This window comes from Rutilus rutilus (genome assembly GCF_951802725.1).
Source record: "Rutilus rutilus genome assembly, chromosome: 4".
NCBI classification, from domain to species: domain Eukaryota; kingdom Metazoa; phylum Chordata; class Actinopteri; order Cypriniformes; family Leuciscidae; genus Rutilus; species Rutilus rutilus.
In genome coordinates this window covers 40,714,160-40,735,569 of record NC_140212.1, presented here as the reverse complement: position 1 = coordinate 40,735,569, position 21,410 = coordinate 40,714,160, and the positions used below count along the sequence as shown (strand labels likewise).

Genomic DNA, 21,410 nt, shown 5'->3' with positions numbered 1-21,410 from the left:
TTGATCCAATCTGACTTCTGACCTGTAACGCTGCCTGGATCATAATCATACACTGTTCGCTCATTGGCCAGAGGAGAACTGGCCCCCGACTGAGCCTGGGTTCTCCCAAGGTTTTTTTCTCCATTCTGTCACTGATGGAGTTTTGGTTCCTGTTACTGTCGCCTTCGGCTTTTGGCTTGCTTAGTAAGGGACATTTAATTTAATATTTAACTATATTATTGATCTGCCTGCATTGACACCATATTTGAGAACTGAACTAAGCTGGACTTATTTTCCTGTTATCTCTGTAAAGCTGCTTTCAAACAAACTGTATTGTAAAAAGCACTATAAATAAAGGTGACTTGACGCATCCCTTTCTAAATGATATTGTAATAGTGTCTTGTGTGCATCCACAGGCTCTTAATTCCTGTATACAGGAATATATTAAAATACCCTGTATGAAGTATACCGACATATTATGCAACTTTTCAGATCAGCACACGTTAGACAGGTGAAGGTGCAGAAACCCTGATATTTAACCTCAGTGTTGTATTGCATTGTAATTAAAATCCAATTCATACGTTTACACAAGCAAACGTATGGAAAAGAATGAGTTAAAACAAAACATTAACATTAATTGTGTTTTTGTCATGAGACAGTTTTTGCTAATTATTTAATATCGCAACCTCAATCCTGAAAGCTGTAACTTAAGATTCCTTGTCTACTGCTCTCAGAAATTGCAGGATTTAAAGTTAAGATACTCGCACACACAAGACATAACACATAAATGTCATCATTTCATAACAGAAAATTGTTTTCCTGTTGCGACTCTCATTATGCATAGGGAGAATTAAGGGTGATTGGGGCATAAGGTCGAATGGGACATATAACTATACAGAGAGTTTATTTTATTATCTAGCTGTGAGACTACATAATCAAAATTGGATGCCCTTATTGGTGTGACATCCTGTAGGTGGGCGGGGCAGGAATCAAACAGGAAGTTGACCCTGAAATACATGAACTAAGGAAAAGCTTTTGCTGATTTCATAATAAGATCCTAAAATTGTCGTAGCTATTATATTGTACAAACTTTTGATGGAAACACAAATATGATGCACTACTGATTCAAAATCTTTAAAGATTTTGTTAATGTGTTTCTATTTTCAGAATAGGTTGTTTTTATTTTGTCCACCCAAACACAATTGTTTATGCTCTAAATCAGTGGTTCCCAACCTCTTTATTTGTGTAAGCCCTAATCAACCACAAAAATATTCATTAACTAGCTAGATTTTGCTAAAATAAAACGTCCAAATTCTGAAAATAGAAATATTATAGGGTTTTTTTTTTTATATCAAGGTATGAACTAACTTGTGCAATACAGTAAATATGCTTATACACTACCCTAAATTAATGAAAAGATGTGCTGTACCAATCACCCAAATATTACCAAAAAAATGTGTTTTGGCTCAGTTTACAAAAAAGTGTATGTAACATATATTTCATTATAATATAAACTTTTTTTCCTGTTCAAATGGATAGGTAACATCTTCAGTATTACAGAAATGTATCATGTGTTGGGCTGATGTTTTTAATGGCAAGAAAGCTTGCACAAGGCCCCTTAATTCACCCTACAACAGATTTAAAATTTGACAAAAGATTACATTTATTTCATAAGACGAATTACTGAGAGAAGAAGTAAAAAAAAAAAAAAAAAAAAAATGACCAGACGTTTGTCATATTATTATTCTGTCATATTATGACGTTGCAGTTATGTTACCAATAATAAGTCATGAAATTACCAAAACATCCGTAAAACGTTATCGTGTAACCTAGGAGACCGTACTGACAACGCTGTCAGTTGGTAATTTGATGGAAATGAAATTACAGAAATGCGACGTCGATACTACTTTGTCAGTTGGTAAGTCATGAAATTACCAAAAAGTACGAATAAATTATGTAACTGGTACGTAGTGTGTTAACTGGGAAAACTCATCAATTATCCCCGTGACAGCAGCAGTTCTGCCTCCAACAAGTGCACGGCACACCCATCCCTAATTGAGTTTCTCATCTCTCCGTGTAAAACAGCGCGTGAAGGTCGAGATCGGCTTCTTCCACGACGACACAAAACACACAAGAACTTCGATCAAGATTGGACTCGTCCAGGTACTCGTTCATGTACAGTTTGTGTTGTCAGGTGGTAATTAACAGAGTACTGAGTTAGTGATGCACCGAAATGAAAACGCTTCAAATCGAAACCGAAACTAAACATACTGAGACGGAAAAGTATACTTTTAATTAGACTTTGATAGTAAATATTTGTAATATTTCCTCTATGTATATAACATTCCTCTCAGAAGCTCTGTCTCCAGCAGTCATTATTGTGGACATGTTTAGGGCGGGTCTCCGCATGACTGCACATTTTCTGCAATACAGATCTCATTTGCACAAAAGCATGCCTTCAAATATTAAAATAATACGAGACGCACGTGTGGATGTGATTGATGTTAAGATTTCATAATGTTATGGGGTTTCAAATCAAAATATGACTTTATGTTACAGGACAGCGATTTCATACATGTCCACTGGACACCAGGACTTAATGTTTATTAGCCTACTCATTCTGGGAGACACAAGTGAATAGGAAATAAATTATATATTAAATAAATAGTAGGCCTAGATATTATTACGAAAATCTTTCCAATTATTACTCCCATTATTACTCTTATTTTTTCATTAAACACATTAATATGCATCATACAGTGTATAGATATATGGAATATAATGGGAAAACCTGTTTATGGCCATTTTACACACACACACACACACACACACACACACACACACACACACACACACACACACACACACACACACACACACACACACACACACACCACATAAAGCAAAATGGTATATCAAATCATTCTGTTACATCTTTCATAACAAAGTTTGGCTTATAAACCCTGAAACAAACTGATTGGTGATTTAACCCTTTTTTTCTGCATAGACATGAACATCACTATCCAAACCTGAATGGTTGAAATTCAAGAATGCTTTGGAATATAGACCTATGGTTGGTCTTGTTTTAAAGAAGACAAACATGTTTTACTCTAAAACTGCAAGAAATGTTATCTTACAAATTAAGTTATGTTATGAAGTTATGTTACGAATTTTAGGTAGATAGCTCAAAAAGCTTTCAGTAAGATTTTGTTTGTGCGCAGTAAAACACTTTTTCACTAGATGACATCCAAGCTCTATTACTGACCATATAAGGGCTTCAAACCATTTCCATATATGGTTTGAGTGATCTGAACCATATATTTCCATCATTTTCATACAGTTTATGAAGTAGACATCCTATTCAGAAGTAATCTGGCAGTATTTTATTTCAATTCAACCTTGAATAAAGGCATAAAAAATTATAATTATAGCTTGCGCCACATCACAAATCGAGAATACATTTTTTTCTTTATATTTAAAACATTTTCAGACCTTTTTCTCTCAGTATTTCATGATTTTTCATGTTCATCGCTATTTCAAATTAAAGGGACACTTCACCCATGGGAACATTGATCTTTATTGAAAGTGGGTCATATATGTAGTCGAAATGTAAAATTAATTTTGAATTTGGTGCCTTCTTGGCCGAGGAAAGAAAGAAAGTAACTTCAGGACGCATTTGTATGAAAGACACCAACTCCCACAATGCACCACATTGCACAGCTGCGCAAGCCACTCCCACTAATCCAGAAAGCGCATATCTGCCTATAAGAGAAATCACTCTTCCGTCTACAAGTCTAGCTACCACCAGAGCTTGAAATTAATTTCACACAAAATGTCGAGTTAGTTGGCGAACTCATTAGTGAATTACTCTTCATTTGTATTTCTTTCAAAGTGGTGAATTATTGCATTGTAACGTTACCTGGATGTTCAGTCAGATGCGGTGCGAAACTAGGATAGTTCACAACACAAACGTTCGTGTCCTCGTCTGATTCACAACACAAACGTCCGTGTCCTCGTCTGATTCAGAGATTTCATCCAGGAGAAGTTGTCATTGTTGAAATTCTTTGCCACAGTCGGACTCTATCTCTGTGTTCGTAGCGGTTCGTAGTTGCATAGTGAGATCACCGGCGCCACCAGTCCGCCCTAACCCGAGCCAGTCCGGGCTCCTCGTCCGCGGCAGGCAGGTCTTCTGCCTCGGCGGCTCTTCGCTATAATGCGGCTTGTAAAGGTAGCCACAAACACCTGATTCAAGCATCAGACTTCTGAAATCCTCTTCCTCTATATCATATTGAGCACTCTCCTCCGCTATTGTCATAACTTTACATCTGTCTCCACAGCGCCTGTTAGCTTAGCTTCCAAACAAGATGGAGGATATTGCTTTTAGTTTTCAGAAAGTCAAGTCCCACCCACTGATCTGTAATAGGCCTGTAGCGTGAGCGGTTCCCGCCCCCTGGGAAAGATGAGGAACGAGTGTCTGTAGTCTCTACACTTTTCAATGAAATGTGACTTCCTGCTTATTATGACGCAAAATGATGATTTTTACGTCATAATAAGCAGGAAGTAAAACACTTAAATCCTTATTTCTCCCATCTCAGGGAAAAATGGATGAAAAATCCACATTTATTATAATATATGACTGGGTTTCTAACAATACAAAGCTTAATGCAAATGGGTGAAGTGTCCCTTTAAAGGCCTGAATACACCTAATGAGAATCAAATATTGTTGCAAATTGATAAATTACTGCTTGTCTGTAATTTATTTAAAAAAAGGTTTAAGGTTTTTACTAAGATATTATTGCTTTAACATTTACACTGGTAAGATTATTTATGAAAATCTATTTTACAGTGCATCCAGAAAGTATTTACAGTGCGCTGTGAATGCACTGTATATTCTTATTCTTCACATGTTTTTACATGTCTTGTTTTTGTCCAGATCAATTTCAGATTCAGAAAGAAGAATGTCTAGTACCGTCATTCCCATTCCCACAAACTCGTCGACGCTGGTCATCCAGTTTCAGGCCCCAGGACAAACGGCTCCAGCGACTCAAGGACTTCAGGCTTTTCTGAAAGGCCAACCAAAAGCACTTGGGGTGAGAAATCTTTCAATAAAATTAATAATTTTTTTATACGTGTGAAGGAGGAAAGGTACGGGAAAAAATCCCAAAAAAGCAGTTACAAACATTAACAAACTGTTGTGCAGATCTGGCAACCCTGCTCAGCTAATAACTGTGAGTCACTATTCCCCTGCAATAAGTGCCTGTTTTCTGGTCTTCCTCAGATTGTCCAGATAATGATCGGTCTGCTGATTTTCCTGCTGGGAGTGGCTACAGTCGATGCATATTCCCTCTTTGTCTTGTTTGGTATTCCTTATTGGGGATCTCTCATCGTAAGCAAACAATATACAACTTAAGTACAGTTCTGTCTTTTCTAACACAAGCTAAATATTCTAACAGAAGATTCCTTTCTCTCTCCTCTCAGTACATTATCACAGGATCACTCTGCATTGATGCAGAAAATAAAATCCATGGCAAAGCCTCCTCCAGTTTGTGTTTGGTATGTGCACATCATTGTTATTTTCAGGGGTTCAAGTACAAACTTTATTTAATGTAAGACTAAACAAACTGCCCAAAAAAATATTAATTTCTTTTAAAAAAAAAGAAAGAAAAGAAAAGAAAATATTACTGAACCCAAAACTTTTGAACGGAAGTAATGATTTCTGAAGGATCATGTGACACTGAAGACCGGAGTAATGGCTGATGAAAATTCAGCTTTGCATCACAGAAATAATTATATTTTAAAGTATATTCAAATAGAAAGCTATCATTTTAAATTGTAACTAGAAAAAAAAGTTTGTTGAGACAAACTTTTAGTTGGCTTGAGAAAGCCGTACCAAAGAGTTTGAAGAAGTTAAAAGTAGTTAGAAGTTTGAAGTAGTTTGAAGTTTAAAGTAGTTTAAATTTTGATTGATAAATGAATTAGAAAGAAAGAATAGTTAGAAAGAAAGAAAAAAGATTAGTTAGAAAGAAAGAAAAAGAAAGAAAGTTTAGTTAGAAAGAGAAAGAAAGATAGATTAGTTAGAAAGAAAGAAAGATTAGTTAGAAAGAAAGAAAGATTAGTTAGAAAGAAAGAAAAGTTAGAAAGAAAGAAAAAAGAAAGATTAGTTAGAAAGAAAGAAAAAGAAAGAGATTAGTTAGAAAGAGAAAGAAAGATGGATTAGTTAGAAAGAAAGAAAGATTAGTTGGAAAGAAAGAAAAGTTAGAAAGAAAGAAAAAAGAAAGATTAGTTAGAAAGAAAGAAAAAGAAAGAGAGATTAGTTAGAAAGAGAAAGAAAGATGGATTAGTTAGAAAGAAAGAAAGATTAGTTGGAAAGAAAGAAAAGTTAGAAAGAAAGAAAAAAGAAAGATTAGTTAGAAAGAAAGAAAGAGAAAGAAAGAAAGAGAGATTAGGTAGAAAGAAAAAATGAAAGAAAGAAAGAAAGAGAAGAAAGAAAGAATGGTGGATTAGTTAAAAAATAAATAAAGATGGATTAGTTAGAAAGAAATAAAGATGGATTAGTTAAAAAGAAAAAGAAAAATAGATTAATTAGAATGAAAGAAAGAAAGACTGATTAGTTAGAAAGAAAGATAGATTAGTGAGAGAGAAAGAAAAATTGATTAGTTAAATTTTGAAAGAAAGAGAAAGAAAGAAAGAAAGAGAAAGAAAGAAAGGTGGATTAGTTAGAAAGAAAGATGGATTAGTTAGAAAGAAAGAAAGATTGATTAATTAGAAAGATGGATTAGATAGATAGAAATAAAGAAATAAAGATGGATTAGTAAAAAAAAATGAAAAATAGATTAGTTAGAATGAAAGAAAGAAAGACTTATTAGTTAGAAAGAAAGATAGATTAGTGAGAGAGAAAGAAAAAGTTATTAGTTAAATTTTGAAAGAAAAAGAAAGAGAAAGAAAGAAAGGTGGATTAGTTAGAAAGAAAGATGGATTAGTTAGAAAGAAAGAAAGATTGATTAATTAGAAAGATGGATTAGATAGATAGAAAGAAAGAAAGATGGATTAGTTAAAAAGAAAGACTGATTAGTTAGAAAGAAAGATAGATTAGTAAGAGATAAAGAAAAAAGATTGATTAGTTAGAAAGAAAGAAAGAAAGAAAGAAAGAAAGATGGATTAGATAGAACGATAGATTAGTTAGAAAGAAAGAAAGAAAGAAAGATAGATTAGTTAGAATGAAAGAAATATATTAGTTAGAAAAAAGAAAGATGGATTGGTTAGTTAGAAAGAAAGATAGATGGATTAGTAAGAAAGAAAGAATGAAAGACTGATTAATTAGAATGAAAGAAAGAAAGACTGATTAGTTAGAATGAAAGAAGAAAAAAGATTGATTAGTTAGAAAGAAAGATGGATTAGATAGAAAGATAGATTAGTTAGAAAGAAAGAAAGATAGATTAGTTAGAATGAAAGAAATATATTAGTTAGAAAAAAAGAAAGATGGATTGGTTAGTTAGAAAGAAAGATAGATGGATTAGTAAGAAAGAAAGAAAGAAAGAAAGAAAGAAAGAAAGAAAGAAAGACTGATCAATTAGAATGAAAGAAAGAAAGACTGATTAGTTAGAAAGAAAGATAGATTAGTAAGAGAGAAAGAAAAAAGATTGATTAGTTAGAAAAAAATAAAAGAAAGAAAGAAAGATTAGTTAGAAAAAAAAAAAAAAAAAAAAAAAAAAAAAAAAAAAAAAAAAAAAAAAAAAAAAAAAAAAAAATAAAAAAAAAAAACAAAAAAAACAAAAAAAAAAAAACATAGAAAGAAAGATTAGTTAGAATGAAAGAAAGAAAGATAGATAGTTAGAAAGAAAGATGGATTAGTTAGAAAGAAAGAAAGATGGATTGGTTAGTTAGAAAGAATGAAAGATGGATTAGTTAGAAAGAAAGATAGATTAGTTAGAATGAAAGAAAGAAAGATAGATTAGTTAGAAAGAGATGGATTGGTTAGTTAGAAAGATTGAAAGATGGATTAGTTAGAAAGAAAGAAAGATAGATTAGTTAGAAAGAAAGATGGATTAGTTAGAAAAAAGAAAGATGGATTGGTTAGTTAGAAAGATAGATGGATTAGTTAAAAAGAAAGAAAGAAAGATTGATTAATTAGAATGAAAGAAAGAAAGACTGATTAGTTAGAAAGATAGATTAGTAAGAGAGAAAGAAAAAAGATTGATTAGTTAGAAAGAAATGAAAGAAAGAAAGATAGATTAGTTAGAAAGAAAGAAAGATAGATTAGTTAGAAAGAAAGATGGATTAGTTAGTTAGTTAGAAAGAAAGAAAGAAAGAAAGAAAGAAAGAAAGAAAGAAAGAAAGAAAGAGACTGATTAGTTAGAAAGAAAGATAGATTAGTAAGAGAAAAAGAAAAAAGATTGATAAGTTAGAAAGAAATGAAAGAAAGAAAGAAAGATTGATTAGTTAGAATGAAAGAAAGAAAGATAGATTAGTTAGAAAGAAAGATGGATTAGTTAGAAAGAAAGAAAGATGGATTGGTTAGTTAGAAAGAATGAAAGATAGATTAGTTAGAATGAAAGAAAGAAAGATAGATTAGTTAGAAAGAAAGATGGATTAGTTAGAAAGAAAGAAAGATGGATTGGTTAGTTAGAAAGAATGAAAGATGGATTAGTTAGAAAGAAAGAAAGATAAATTAGTTAGAATAAAAGAAAGATAGATTAGTTAGAAAGAAAGGTGGATTGGTTAGTTAGAAAGAATGAAAGATGGATTAGTTAGAAAGAAAGAAAGAAAGATAGATTAGTTAGAAAGAAAGATAGATTAGTTAGAATGAAAGAAAGATAGATTAGTTAGAAAAAAGATGGATTAGTTAGAAAAAAGAAAGATGGATTGGTTAGTTAGATAGAAAGATAGATGGATTATTTAAAAAGAAAGAAAGAAAGAAAGAAAGAAATTAAAGAAAGATAGATTAGTTAGAATGAAAGAAAGAAAGATAGATTAGTTAGAAAGAAAGATGGATTGGTTAGTTAGAAAGAAAGAAAGAAAGATGGATGGGTTAGTTAGAAAGAATGAAAGATGGATTAGTTAGAAAGAAAGAAAGATAGATTAGTTAGAATGAAAGAAAGAAAGATAGATTAGTTAGAATGAAAGAAAGATGGCTTAGTTAGACAGAAAGAAAGATGGATTGGTTAGTTAGAAAGAATGAAAGATGGATTAGTTAGAAAGAAAGAAAGATAGATTAGTTAGAATGAAAGAAAGAAAGATAGATTAGTTAGAATGAAAGAAAGATAGATTAGTTAGAAAGATGGATTAGTTAGACAGAAAGAAAGATGGATTGGTTAGTTAGAAAGAATGAAAGATGGATTAGTTAGAAAGAAAGAAAGATAGATTAGTTAGAAAGAAAGAAAGATGGATTGGTTAGTTAGAAAGAATGAAAGATGGATTAGTTAGAAAGAAAGAAAGATAGATTAGTTAGAATGAAAGAAAGAAAGATAGATTAGTTAGAATGAAAGAAAGATAGATTAGTTAGAAAGATGGATTAGTTAGACAGAAAGAAAGATGGATTGGTTAGTTAGAAAGAATGAAAGATGGATTAGTTAGAAAGAAAGAAAGATAGATTATTTAGAATGAAAGAAAGAAAGATAGATTAGTTAGAAAGAAAGAAAGATGGATTGGTTAGTTAGAAAGAATGAAAGATGGATTAGTTAGAAAGAAAGAAAGATAGATTAGTTAGAATGAAATAAAGATAGATTAGTAAGAAAGAAAGATGGATTGGTTAGTTAGAAAGAATGAAAGAAAGAAAGATAGATTAGTTAGAAAGAAAGATGGATTAGTTAGAAAGAAAGATGGATTAGTTAGAAAGAAAGAAAGATGGATTGGTTAGTTAGAAAGAAAGATGGTTAGAAAGAAAGAAAGAAAGAAAGAAAGAAAGATGGATTGGTTAGAAAGAAAGAAAGAAAGAAAGAAAGAAAGATGGATTAGTTATAAAGAAAGATGGATTAGTTAGAAAAAAAGGTGAATTGATTAGTTATAAAGAAAGAAAGATAGATTGGTTAGTTAGAAAGAAAGATGGATTAGCTAGAAAGAAAAAAAGATGGATTAGTTAAAAAGAAAGAAAGATAGATTAGTCAGAAAGAAAGAAAGATAGATTAATTAGAATGAAAGAAAGAAAGATATATTAGTTAGAAAGAAAGAAAGATAGATTAGATAGAAAGATAGTTTAGTTAGAAAGAAAGAAAGATAGATTAGTTAGTTAAAAAGAAAGAAAGATGGATTAGTTAAAAAAGAAAGATAGATTAGTTAGTTAAAAAAGAAAGATGGATTAGTTAGAACGAAAGAAAGAAATATAGGATAGATAGATAGATAGATAGATAGATAGGTTTATAAGTACATTGAATGGTAGTTTAAGTGAGTCTAGGGCTTCAGAGAATTTAGATTTGAGTTTTTGTGTTTGTGCACTAATGGGCCACCGTAGTCTTGGCTCAATTTGAGCAGTCTGCAATGAAAGTCAATGGGGTTTTTATGATTTTTAATATAAATTTTTAAGAAAATCGTAACGCAAACCAGTCTGAAAAGATATAGCACACCTACAGGAGTTAGTGTCCAAAAATTTGCGGTCAGAAAAAGAAGAATAACTAGAAAAAAAAGTTTGTTGAGACAAACTTTAAGTTGGCTTGAGAAAGCCGGACCAGAGAGTTTGAAGAAGTTAAAAGTAGTTAAGTTTTAAGTAGTTTTAAGTTTAAAGTAGTTTAAATTTTGATTGATAAATTAGTTAGAAAGAAAGAATAGTTAGAAAGAAAGAAAAAAGATTAGTTAGAAAGAAAAAGAAAGAAAGATTAGTTAGAAAGGAAGAGAAAGAAAGATAGATTAGTTAGAAAGAAAGAAAGAAAGATAATTTAAAATGAAAGATGGATTAGTTAGAAAGATAGATTAAAAAGAAAGATTAGTTATAAAGAAAGAAAAATTAGTTATAAAGAAAGAAAAGTTATAAAGAAAGAAAAAAGAAAGAAAGATTAGTAAGAAAGAATGAAAGAAAAAAGATTAGGTAGAAAGAAAGAAAAAGATTAGTTAGAAAAAAAGAAAGAAAGATGGATTAGTTAGAAAGAAAGAAAGAAAGATGGATTAGTTAGAAAGAAAGATAGATTAGCTAGAATGAAAGAAAGAATGAATGGTGGATTAGTTGGTTAGAAAGAAAGAAAGATGGATTAGTAAGAAAGAAAAATGGATTAGAAAGAAAGAAAGAAAGATTAGTCAGCAAGAAAGATAGATGGATTAGTTAAAAAGAAAGAAAGAAATACTGATTAGTTAGAATGAAAGAAAGACTGATTAGTTAGAAAGAAAGATAGATTAGTAAGAGAGAAAGAAAAAAGATTGATTAGTTAGAAAGAAAGAAAGACAGAAAGAAAGATAGATTAGTTAGAAAGAAAGATAGATTAGATAGAAGGATAATTGATAGATTAGTTAGAAAGAAAGAACGATGGATTGGTTAGTTAGAAAGAATGAAAGATGGATTAGTTAGAAAGAAAGAAAGATGGATTAGTTAAAAAGAAAGAAAGATAGATAAGTTAGAAAGAAAGATAATTAGATAGAAAGAAAGAAAGATGGATTAGATAGAAAGATAGAAAGATAGATTATTTAGAAAGAAAGAAAGAAAGATTAGTTAAAAAGAAAGAAAAATGGATTAGTTAGAAAGATAGAAAGATAGATTAGTTAGAAAGAAAGAAAGAAAGATAGATTAGTTAGAATGAAAGAAAGAACGATATATTAGTTAGAAAGAAAGAAAGAAAGAAAGATGGATAAGTTAGTTAGAAAGAAAGAAAGATGGATTAGTTAGTTAAAAAGAAAGAAAGATGGATTAGTTAGAAAGAAAGATAGATTAGCTAGAAAGAAAGAAAGAAAGATGGATTAGAAAGAAAGATAGATTAGCTAGAATGAAAGAAAGAATGAACTGTGGATTAGTTGGTTAGAAAGATGGATTAGAAAGAAAGAAAGATGGATTAGTTGGCTAGAAAGAAAGAAAAAGAAAGAAAGAAAGATGGATTAGTTAGTTAGAAAGAAAGAAAGATAGATTAGCTAGAATGAAAGAAAGACTGAACGGTGGATTAGTTGGTTAGAAAGATGGATTAGTTAGAAAGAAAGAAAGAAAGAAAGAAAGAAAGAAAGAAAGAAAGATTAATTAGTTAGTTAGTTAGTAAGAAAGAAAGAAAGAAAGATGGATTAGTTAGTTAGAAAGAAAGAAAGATAGATTAGCTAGAATGAAAGAAAGAATGAACGGTGGATTAGTTGGTTAGAAAGATGGATTAGTTAGTTAGTAAGAAAGAAAGAAAGAAAGAAAGAAAGAAAAAAAGATTGATTAGAAAGAAAGAAAGAAAGAAAGAAAAATGTTAGAAACAAAGAAAGATTAGTTAGAAAGAAAGAAAAATTAGTTAGAAAGAAAGAAACAAACAAACAAAAATTAGAAAGAAAGAAAGATTAGTTAGAAAGAAAAAGAAAGAAATATTAGTTAGAAAGAAAGAAAGAAAGAAAAGAAGGAAGAAAGAAGGATTAGTTGGAAAGAAAGAAATATTAGTTAGAAAGAAAGAAAGAAAGAAAGAAAAGGAAGGAAGAAAGATTGATTAGTAAGAAAGAAAGAGAAAGAAAGATTAGTTAGAAAGAAAGAAAGAAAAATTAGTTAGAAAGAAAGAAAGATTAGTTAGAAAGAAAGAAAAATTAGTTAGAAAGAAAGAAATATTAATTAGAAAGAAAGAAACAAAAATTAGTTAGAAGGAAAGAATGGAATATTAGTTTATAAAGAAAGATAAATTTGTTAGAAAGAAAGAAAGATGGATTAGTTAGAAAGAAAGAAAGAAAGAGATTAGTTAGAAAGAAAGAAAGAAAGAGATTAGTTAGAAAGAAAGATAGATTAGTTAGAAAGAAAGAAAGATTAGTTAGAAAGAAACAAACAAAAATTAGTTAGAAGGAAAGAAAGAAAGATTAGTTAGAAAGAAAGAAACAAAAATTAGTTGGAAGGAAAGAATGGAAGATTAGTTAGAAAGAAAGATATATTCATTAGAAAGAAAGAAAGATGGATTAGTTAGAAAGAAAGAAAGATAGATTGGTTAGAAAGAAAAAAAGATTATTCAGAAAGAAAGAAGGAAAAATTAGTTAAAAAGAAAGAATGAAAGAAACAAAGATTAGTTAGAAAGAAAGAATAGAAAGAAAGATTGATTAGTAAGAAAGAAAGATTGATTAATTAGAAATAAAGAAAAAGAAAGAAAGAAAGATTGCTTAGAAATAAAGAAAAAGAAAGAAAGAAAGATTGCTTGGAAACTAAAGTAAGATTCGTTAGAAAGGAAGAAAGAAAAATTTGTTAGAAAGAAAGAAAGAAAGAAAGAAAGAAAGAAAGAAAGAAAGATTAGTTAGAAAGAGAGAAAGATTGATTAGTTAGAAAGAAAGAAAAATGGATTAGTTAGAAAGAAAGAAAGTAAGATTCATTAGAAAGGAAGAAAGAAAAATTAGTTAGAAAGAAAGAAAGAAAGCTAGATTGATTAGTTAAAAAGAAAAAAGTAAGAATAAAAGAAAGAAAGATTGATTAGTTAGAAAGAAAGAAAAAAGAAAGAAAGAAAGAAAGAAAGAAAGATTGATTAGTTAGAAAAAAGCAAAAGAAAGAAAGAAAGAAAGAAAGAAAGACAGAAAGAGAAAGAAAGATTGATTAGTATGAAAGAAAGGATTAGTTAGAACGAAAGAAAAATTAGTTAGAAAGAAAGAGAGATTAGTTAGAAAGAAAGAAAGATAGAATAGTTAGAAAGAAAGAAAGATTAGTTAGAAAGAAACAAAAATTAGTTAGAAGGAAAGAATGGAAGATTAGTTAGAAAGAAAGATAAATTCATTAGAAAGAAAGATGGATTAGTTAGAAAGAAAGAAAGATAGGTTAGAAAGAAAAAAAGATTATTCAGAAAGAAAGAAGGAAAAATTAGTTAAAAAGAAAGAATGAAAGATACAAAGATTAGTTAGAAAGAAAGAATAGTTAGAAAGATTGATTAGTAAGTAAGAAAAGATTCATTAGAAAGGAAGAAAGAAAATTTAGTTAGAAAGGAAGAAAGAAAATTTAGTTAGAAAGAAAGAAAGATTAGTTAAAAAAGAAAAAGGAAAGAAAGAAAGAAAGAAAGAAAGAAAGATTGATTAGTTAGAAAGAAAGAAAGAAAGAAAAAAGAAAGAAAGAAAGAAAGAAAGAAAGAAAGAAAGAAAGAAAAAGAAAGATTGATTAGTTAGAAAAAAAGCAAAAGAAAGAAAGAAAGAAAGACAGAAAGAGAAAGAAAGATTGATAAGTATGAAAGAAAGAAGGATTAGTTAGAACGAAAGAAAAATTTGTTAGAAAGAAAGATTAGTTAGAAAGAAAGAAAGATTGATTAGTTAGAAAGAAAGAAAAATGGATTAGTTAGAAAGAAAGAAATAATAAATAAAGATTGATTAGTTAGAAAGAAAAAAGAAAGAAAGAATGAAGAAAGAAAGAAAGAAAGAAAGAAAGATTAGTTAGAAAGAAAGACAGAAAGAAAGAAAGAAAGAAAAATTTGTTAGAAAGAAAGAAAGATTAGTTAGAAAGAAAGAAAGAAAGAAAGGATTAGTTGGAAAGAAAGATTAGTTAGAAAGAAAGAAAGATTAGTTAGAAAGAAAGAAAGAATGAATGAAAGAAAGAAAGAGTGAAAGATTGATTAGTTAGAAAGAAAGAAAAATGGATTAGTAAGAAAGAAAGAAAGAAAGATTGATTAGTTAGAAAGAAAGAAAAAAGAAAGAAAGATTGATTAGTTAGAAAGAAAAAAGAAAGAAAGAAAGAAAGAAAGAAAGAAGAAAGAAAGATTGATTAGTTAGAAAAAAGCAAAAGAAAGAAAGAAAGAAAATCGATTAGTAAGAAAGAAAGACAGAAAGAAAGAGAAAGAAAGAAAGAAAGGAAGGAAGAAGGATTAGTTGGAAAGAAAGAAAGATTAGTTAGAAAGAAAGAAAGATTAGTTAGAAAGAAAGTCAGACAGACAGACAGACAGACAGATAAGTTAGAAAGATACATTAGTAAGAAAGAAAGATAAGTTAGTTAGAAAGATAGATAGATTAGTAAGAAAGATAGATTAGTTAGAAAGAAAGAGAAATGGATTAGTAAGAAAGAAAGAAAGATTGATTAGTTAGAAAGAAAGAGTTAGAAAGAAAGAAAAAAGAAAGAAAGATTGATTAGTTAGAAAGAAAGAAAGAAAGAAAGAAAGAAAGAAGAAAGAAAGATTGATTAGTTAGAAAAAAGCAAAAGAAAGAAAGAAAGAAAGAAAGAAAGAAAATCGATTAGTAAGAAAGACAGAAAGAAAGAGAAAGAAAGAAAGAAAGAAAGAAAGAAAGAAAGAAAGAAAGAAAGAAAGAAAAATTTGTTAGAAAGAAAGAAAGATTAGTTAGAAAGAAAGAAAGAAAGAAAGAAAGGAAGGAAGAAAGAAGGATTAGTTGGAAAGAAAGAAAGATTAGTTAGAAAGAAAGAAAGATTAGTAAGAAAGAAAGAAAGACAGACAGATAAGTTAGAAAGATACATTAGTAAGAAAAAAAGATAAGTTAGTTAGAAAGATAGATAGATTAGTAAGAAAGATAGATAAGTTAGTTAGAAAGGTAGATAGATTAGTAAGAAAGAAAGATAGATAAGTTAGTTAGAAAGATAGAAAGATTAGTAAGAAAGACAGACAGACAGACAGACAGACAGACAGACAGACAGATAAGTTAGTTAGAAAGATACATTAGTAACAAAAGAAAGATAAGTTAGTTAGAAATATAGATAGATTAGTAAGAGAGAAAGATAGAGATTAGTTAGAAAGAAAGAAAGATATATAAGTTAGTTAGAAAGATAGATAGATTAGTTAAAAAGAAAGAAAGATATATAAGTTAGTTAGAAAAATAGATAGATTAGTTAGAAAGATAGATAGATAAGTTAGTTAGAAAGATAGATTAGTAAGAAAGAAAGATAGATAAGTAAGTTAGAAAGATAGATAGATTAGTAAGAAAGATAGATAAGTTAGAAAGATAGATAGATTAGTTAGAAAGAAAGAAAGATAGATAAGTTAGTTAGAAAGATAGATAGATTAGTAAGAAAGATAGATAAGTTAGTAAGAAAGATAGATAGATTAGTTAGAAAGATAGATAGATAAGTTAGATAGATAGATAGATAGATAGATCATGTTTGAAGATAGATAGATAGATAGATAGATAGATAAGGTATGAAGATAGATAGATAGATAAGGTATGAAGATAGATAGATAGATAGATAGATAGATAGATAGATAGATAGATAGATAGATAGATAGATTTAGAATGGTAGTTTAATTGAGTCTAGGGCTTCAGAGAATTTAGATTTGAGTTTTTGGTTTGTGCACTAATGGGCCACCGTAGTCTTGGCTCATTTTGAGCAGTCTGCAATGAAAGTCTATGGGATTTTTATGATTTTTAATATTAATTTTTAAGAAAACCGTAACTCAAACCAGTCTGAAAAGATATAGCACACCAAGTCAGAACAGTATGAAGGTCTGACCCGAGTTTGGAGTATGTAGCTTGAACGGTCTAGGAGGAGTTAGTGTCCCAAAATTTGCGGTCAGAAAAAGAAGAAGAAGAACTAGAAAAAAAAGTTTGTTGAGACAAACTTTAAGTTGGCTTGAGAAAGCCGGACCAGAGAGTTTGAAGAAGTTAAAAGTAGTTAGAAGTTTAAAGTAGTTAGAAGTAGTTTGAAGTTTGAAGTAGTTTGAAGTTTGAAGTAGTTTGAAGTTTAAAGTAGTTTAAATTTTGATTGATAAATTAGTTAGAAAGAAAGAATAGTTAGAAAGAAAGAATAGTTAGAAAGAAAGAAAAGTTAGAAAGAAAAAAGAAAGAAAGAAAGAGAAAGAAAAAAGAAAGATTAGTTAGAAAGAAAGAAAAAAGAAAGAAAGATTAGTTAGAAAGAAAGAAAGAAAGATTAGGTATAAAGAAAGAAAGAACGAAAGAAAGATTAGGTAGAAAGAAAGAAAAAAGAAGAGATTAGTTAGAAAGAAAGAAAGAAAGTAAGATTAGGTATAAAGAAAGAAAGAACGAAAGAAAGATTAGGTAGAAAGAAAGAAAAGTTAGAAAGAAAGAAAGAAAGAAAGAAAGAAAGAAAGAAAGAAAGAAAGAAAGAAGAAAGATTAGTTAGAAAGAAAGAAAGAAAGAAAGAAAGATTAGGTATAAAGAAAGAAAGAAAGATTAGGTATAAAGAAAGAAAGAAAGAAAGAAAGAAAGAAAGAAAGATTAGTTAGAAAGAAAGATAGATTAGTAAGAAAGAAAGAAAGAAAGATTAGTTAGAAAGAAAGAAAAAAGAAAGAAAGATTAGTTAGAAAGAAAGAAAGATTAGGTATAAAGAAAGAAAGAACGAAAGAAAGATTAGGTAGAAAGAAAGAAAAAAGAAAAGATTAGTTAGAAAGAAAGAAAGAAAGATTAGGTATAAAGAAAGAAAGAACGAAAGAAAGATTAGGTAGAAAGAAAGAAAAGTTAGAAAGAAAGAAAGAAAGAAAGAAAGAAAGAAAGAAAGAAAGAAAGAAAGAAAGAAAGAAGAAAGATTAGTTAGAAAGAAAGATTAGGTATAAAGAAAGAAAGAAAGATTAGGTATAAAGAAAGAAAGAAAGATTAGGTATAAAGAAAGAAAGAAAGAAAGAAAGAAAGAAAGATTAGGTATAAAGAAAGAAAGAAAGAAAGAAAGAAAGAAAGAAAGAAAGAAAGAAAGAAAAAAATATAAGGTATAAAGAAAGAAAGAAAAAGATTAGGTATAAAGAAAGAAAGAAAGAAAGAAAGAAAGATTAGGTAGAAAGAAAGAATGAAAGAAAAAAGAAAGAAAGATTAGCTAGAAAGAAAGAATGAAAGAAAAAAGAAAGAAAGATTAGCTAGAAAGAAAAAAAGAAAGAAAGAAAGATTGTAAGAAAGAAAGAAAGATTAGGTAGAAAGAAAGAATGAAAGAAAAAAGAAAGAAAGATTAGCTAGAAAGAAAGAAAGAAAGAAAGATTGTAAGAAAGAAAGAAAGATTAGGTAGAAAGAAAGAATGAAAGAAAAAAGAAAGAAAGATTAGCTAGAAAGAAAGAAAGAAAGAAAGAAAGAAAGAAAGAAAGAAAGAAAGAAAGATTAGGTATAAAGAAAGAAAGAACGAAAGAAAGATTAGGTAGAAAGAAAGAAAAGTTAGATAAGTCAGATAGATAGATAGATAGATAGATAGATAGATAAGTTCAAAAGATAGATAGATAGATAGATAGATAGATAGATAGATAGATAGATAAGTTCAAAAGATAGATAGATAGATAGATAGATAATAGATAGATAGATAGATAGATAGATAGATAGATAGATAGATAGATAGAAAGAAAAGGTTTAAAGAGATAGAAAGAAAGAAAGAAAATGTTTAAAGAAAGAAAGAAAGAAAGAAAGAAAGAAAGATTAATTAGTAAGAAAGAAGGAGAAAGAAAGAGAGAAAGAAAGAAAGAGAGAAAGAAAGAAAAAGAAAGATTGATTAGTTGAAAGAAAGAAAGAAAGATAGATGATTTACTGATTCAAGCATGATTTACCATAGTTTACCATGATTTACCATAGTTTACCATGATTTACCATAGTTTACCATAATTTACTATAGTATACCATGATTTACCATGTTCAAGTATGATTTACTGATTCTAGCATGATTTGTCATAGATTACCATCATTTTCCATAGTTTACCATGATTTACTATAGTATACCACGATTTACCATGTTCAAGTATAATTTACTGATTCTAGCATGATTTACCATAGTTTACCATGATTTACCACGATTTACCATAGTTTACCATGATTTACTATAGTATACCATGATTTACCATGTTCAAGTATGATTTATTGATTCTAGCATGATTTACCATAGTTTACCATGATTTACCACGATTTACTATAGTTTACCATGATTTACTATAGTATACCACGATTTGCCATGTTCAAGTATAATTTACTGATTCTAGCATGATTTACCATAGTTTAGCATGATTTACCATAGTTTACCATGATTTACCATGATTTACCATAGTTTACCATTATTTACTATAGTATACCAAGATTTACCATGTTCAAGTATGATTTACTATGATTCTAGCATGATTTACCATATTTTACCACGATTTACCATAGTTTACCATGATTTACCATAGTTTACCATGCTAGCATGATTATCATGTTGCTAGCATGATGCTAGAATTTTTTTACCATGTTGCTAGCATGGTTTACCATGATTTACCATAGTTTACCATGATTTACCACGATTTACCATAGTTTACCATGATTTACTATAGTATACCATGATTTACCACGATTTTCCATAGTTTACCATGATTTACTATAGTATACCATGATTTACCATGTTCAAGTATGATTTACTGATTCTAGCATGATTTACCATAGTTTACCATGATTTACCACGATATACCATAGTTTACCATGATTTACTATAGTATACCATGATTTACCATGTTCAAGTATGATTTATTGATTCTAGCATGATTTACCATAGTTTACCATGATTTACCACGATTTACAATAGTTTACCATGATTTACTATAGTATACCATGATTTACCATGTTCAAGTATGATTTATTGATTCTAGCATGATTTACCATAGTTTACAATGATTTACCACGATTTACTATAGTATACCATGATTTACTATAGTATACCACGATTTGCCATGTTCAAGTATAATTTACTGATTCTAGCATGATTTACCACAGTTTAGCATGATTTACCATAGTTTACCATGATTTACCATGATTTACCATGATTTACCATAGTTTACCATTATTTACTATAGTATACCATGATTTACCATGTTCAAGTATGATTTACTATGATTCTAGCATGATTTACCATAGTTTACCACGATTTACCATAGTTTACCATGATTTACCATAGTTTACCATGCTAGCATGATTATCATGTTGCTAGCATGATGCTAGAATTTTTTTACCATGTTGCTAGCATGGTTTACCATGATTTACCATAGTTTACCATGATTTACTATAGTATACCATGATTTACCACAATTTACCATAGTTTACCATGATTTACTATAGTATACCATGATTTACCATGTTCAAGTATGATTTACTGATTCTAGCATAGAAAGAAATAGAAAGAAATAGAAAGAAAGAAAGAAAGAAAGAAAGATTAGGTATAAAGAAAGAAAGAACGAAAGAAAGATTAGGTATAAAGAAAGAAAGAACGAAAGAAAGATTAGGTAGAAAGAAAGAAAGAAAGAAAGAAAGAAAGAAAGATTAGGTAGAAAGAAAGAAAGAACGAAAGAAAGATTAGGTAGAAAGAAAGAAAAGTTAGATAAGTCAGATAGATAGATAGATAGATAGATAGATAAGTTCAAAAGATAGATAGATAGATAGATAGATAGATAGATAAGTTCAAAAGATAGATAGATAGATAGATAGATAGATACGTTCAAAAGATAGATAGATAGATAGATAGATAATAGATAGATAGATAGATAGATAGATAGATAGATAGATAGATAGAAAGATCTATGTATGATTTATTGATTCTAGCATGATTTACCATAGTTTACCATGATTTACCACGATTTACAATAGTTTACCATGATTTACTATAGTATACCATGATTTACCATGTTCAAGTATGATTTATTGATTCTAGCATGATTTACCATAGTTTACCATGATTTACCACGATTTACTATAGTATACCATGATTTACTATAGTATACCACGATTTGCCATGTTCAAGTATAATTTACTGATTCTAGCATGATTTACCACAGTTTAGCATGATTTACCATAGTTTACCATGATTTACCATGATTTACCATAGTTTACCATTATTTACTATAGTATACCATGATTTACCATGTTCAAGTATGATTTACTATGATTCTAGCATGATTTACCATAGTTTACCACGATTTACCATAGTTTACCATGATTTACCATAGTTTACCATGCTAGCATGATTATCATGTTGCTAGCATGATGCTAGAATTTTTTTACCATGTTGCTAGCATGGTTTACCATGATTTACCATAGTTTACCATGATTTACTATAGTATACCATGATTTACCACGATTTACCATAGTTTACCATGATTTACTATAGTATACCATGATTTACCATGTTCAAGTATGATTTACTGATTCTAGCATGATTTAGCATAGTTTACCATGATTTACCATAGTTTACCATGATTTACCACGATTTACCATAGTTTACCATGATTTACTATAGTATACCATGATTTACCATGTTCAAGTATGATTTACTGATTCTAGCATGATTTATCATAGATTACCATGATTTACCATAGTTTACCATCATTTACCACGATTTACCATAGTTTACCATGATTTACTATAGTATACCATGATTTACCATGTTCAAGTATGATTTACTGATTCTAGCATGATTTATCATAGTTTACCATGAT

General features: G+C 29.1%; 2 protein-coding genes across 2 annotated transcripts in view; one reads left to right on the top strand and one right to left on the bottom strand.

The window, feature by feature from the left end:
- Positions 1 to 21,410, bottom strand: part of LOC311289246 (membrane-spanning 4-domains subfamily A member 8-like) — a 450,268-nt gene that overhangs the window by 135,197 nt on the left and 293,661 nt on the right. The window lies entirely within an intron of this gene.
- LOC311289251 (membrane-spanning 4-domains subfamily A member 4A-like) overlaps positions 1,874 to 21,410 on the top strand; it is a 56,217-nt gene continuing 36,680 nt past the window's right edge. Inside the window, exons 1-4 of the mRNA XM_084407095.1 lie at positions 1,874 to 2,142; positions 4,913 to 5,069; positions 5,258 to 5,365; positions 5,458 to 5,532. Of these exons, the coding sequence (XP_084263221.1) occupies positions 4,938 to 5,069; positions 5,258 to 5,365; positions 5,458 to 5,532 (315 nt within the window). The 5' untranslated portion in view covers positions 1,874 to 2,142; positions 4,913 to 4,937. The remainder of the gene's footprint in view (positions 2,143 to 4,912; positions 5,070 to 5,257; positions 5,366 to 5,457; positions 5,533 to 21,410) is intronic.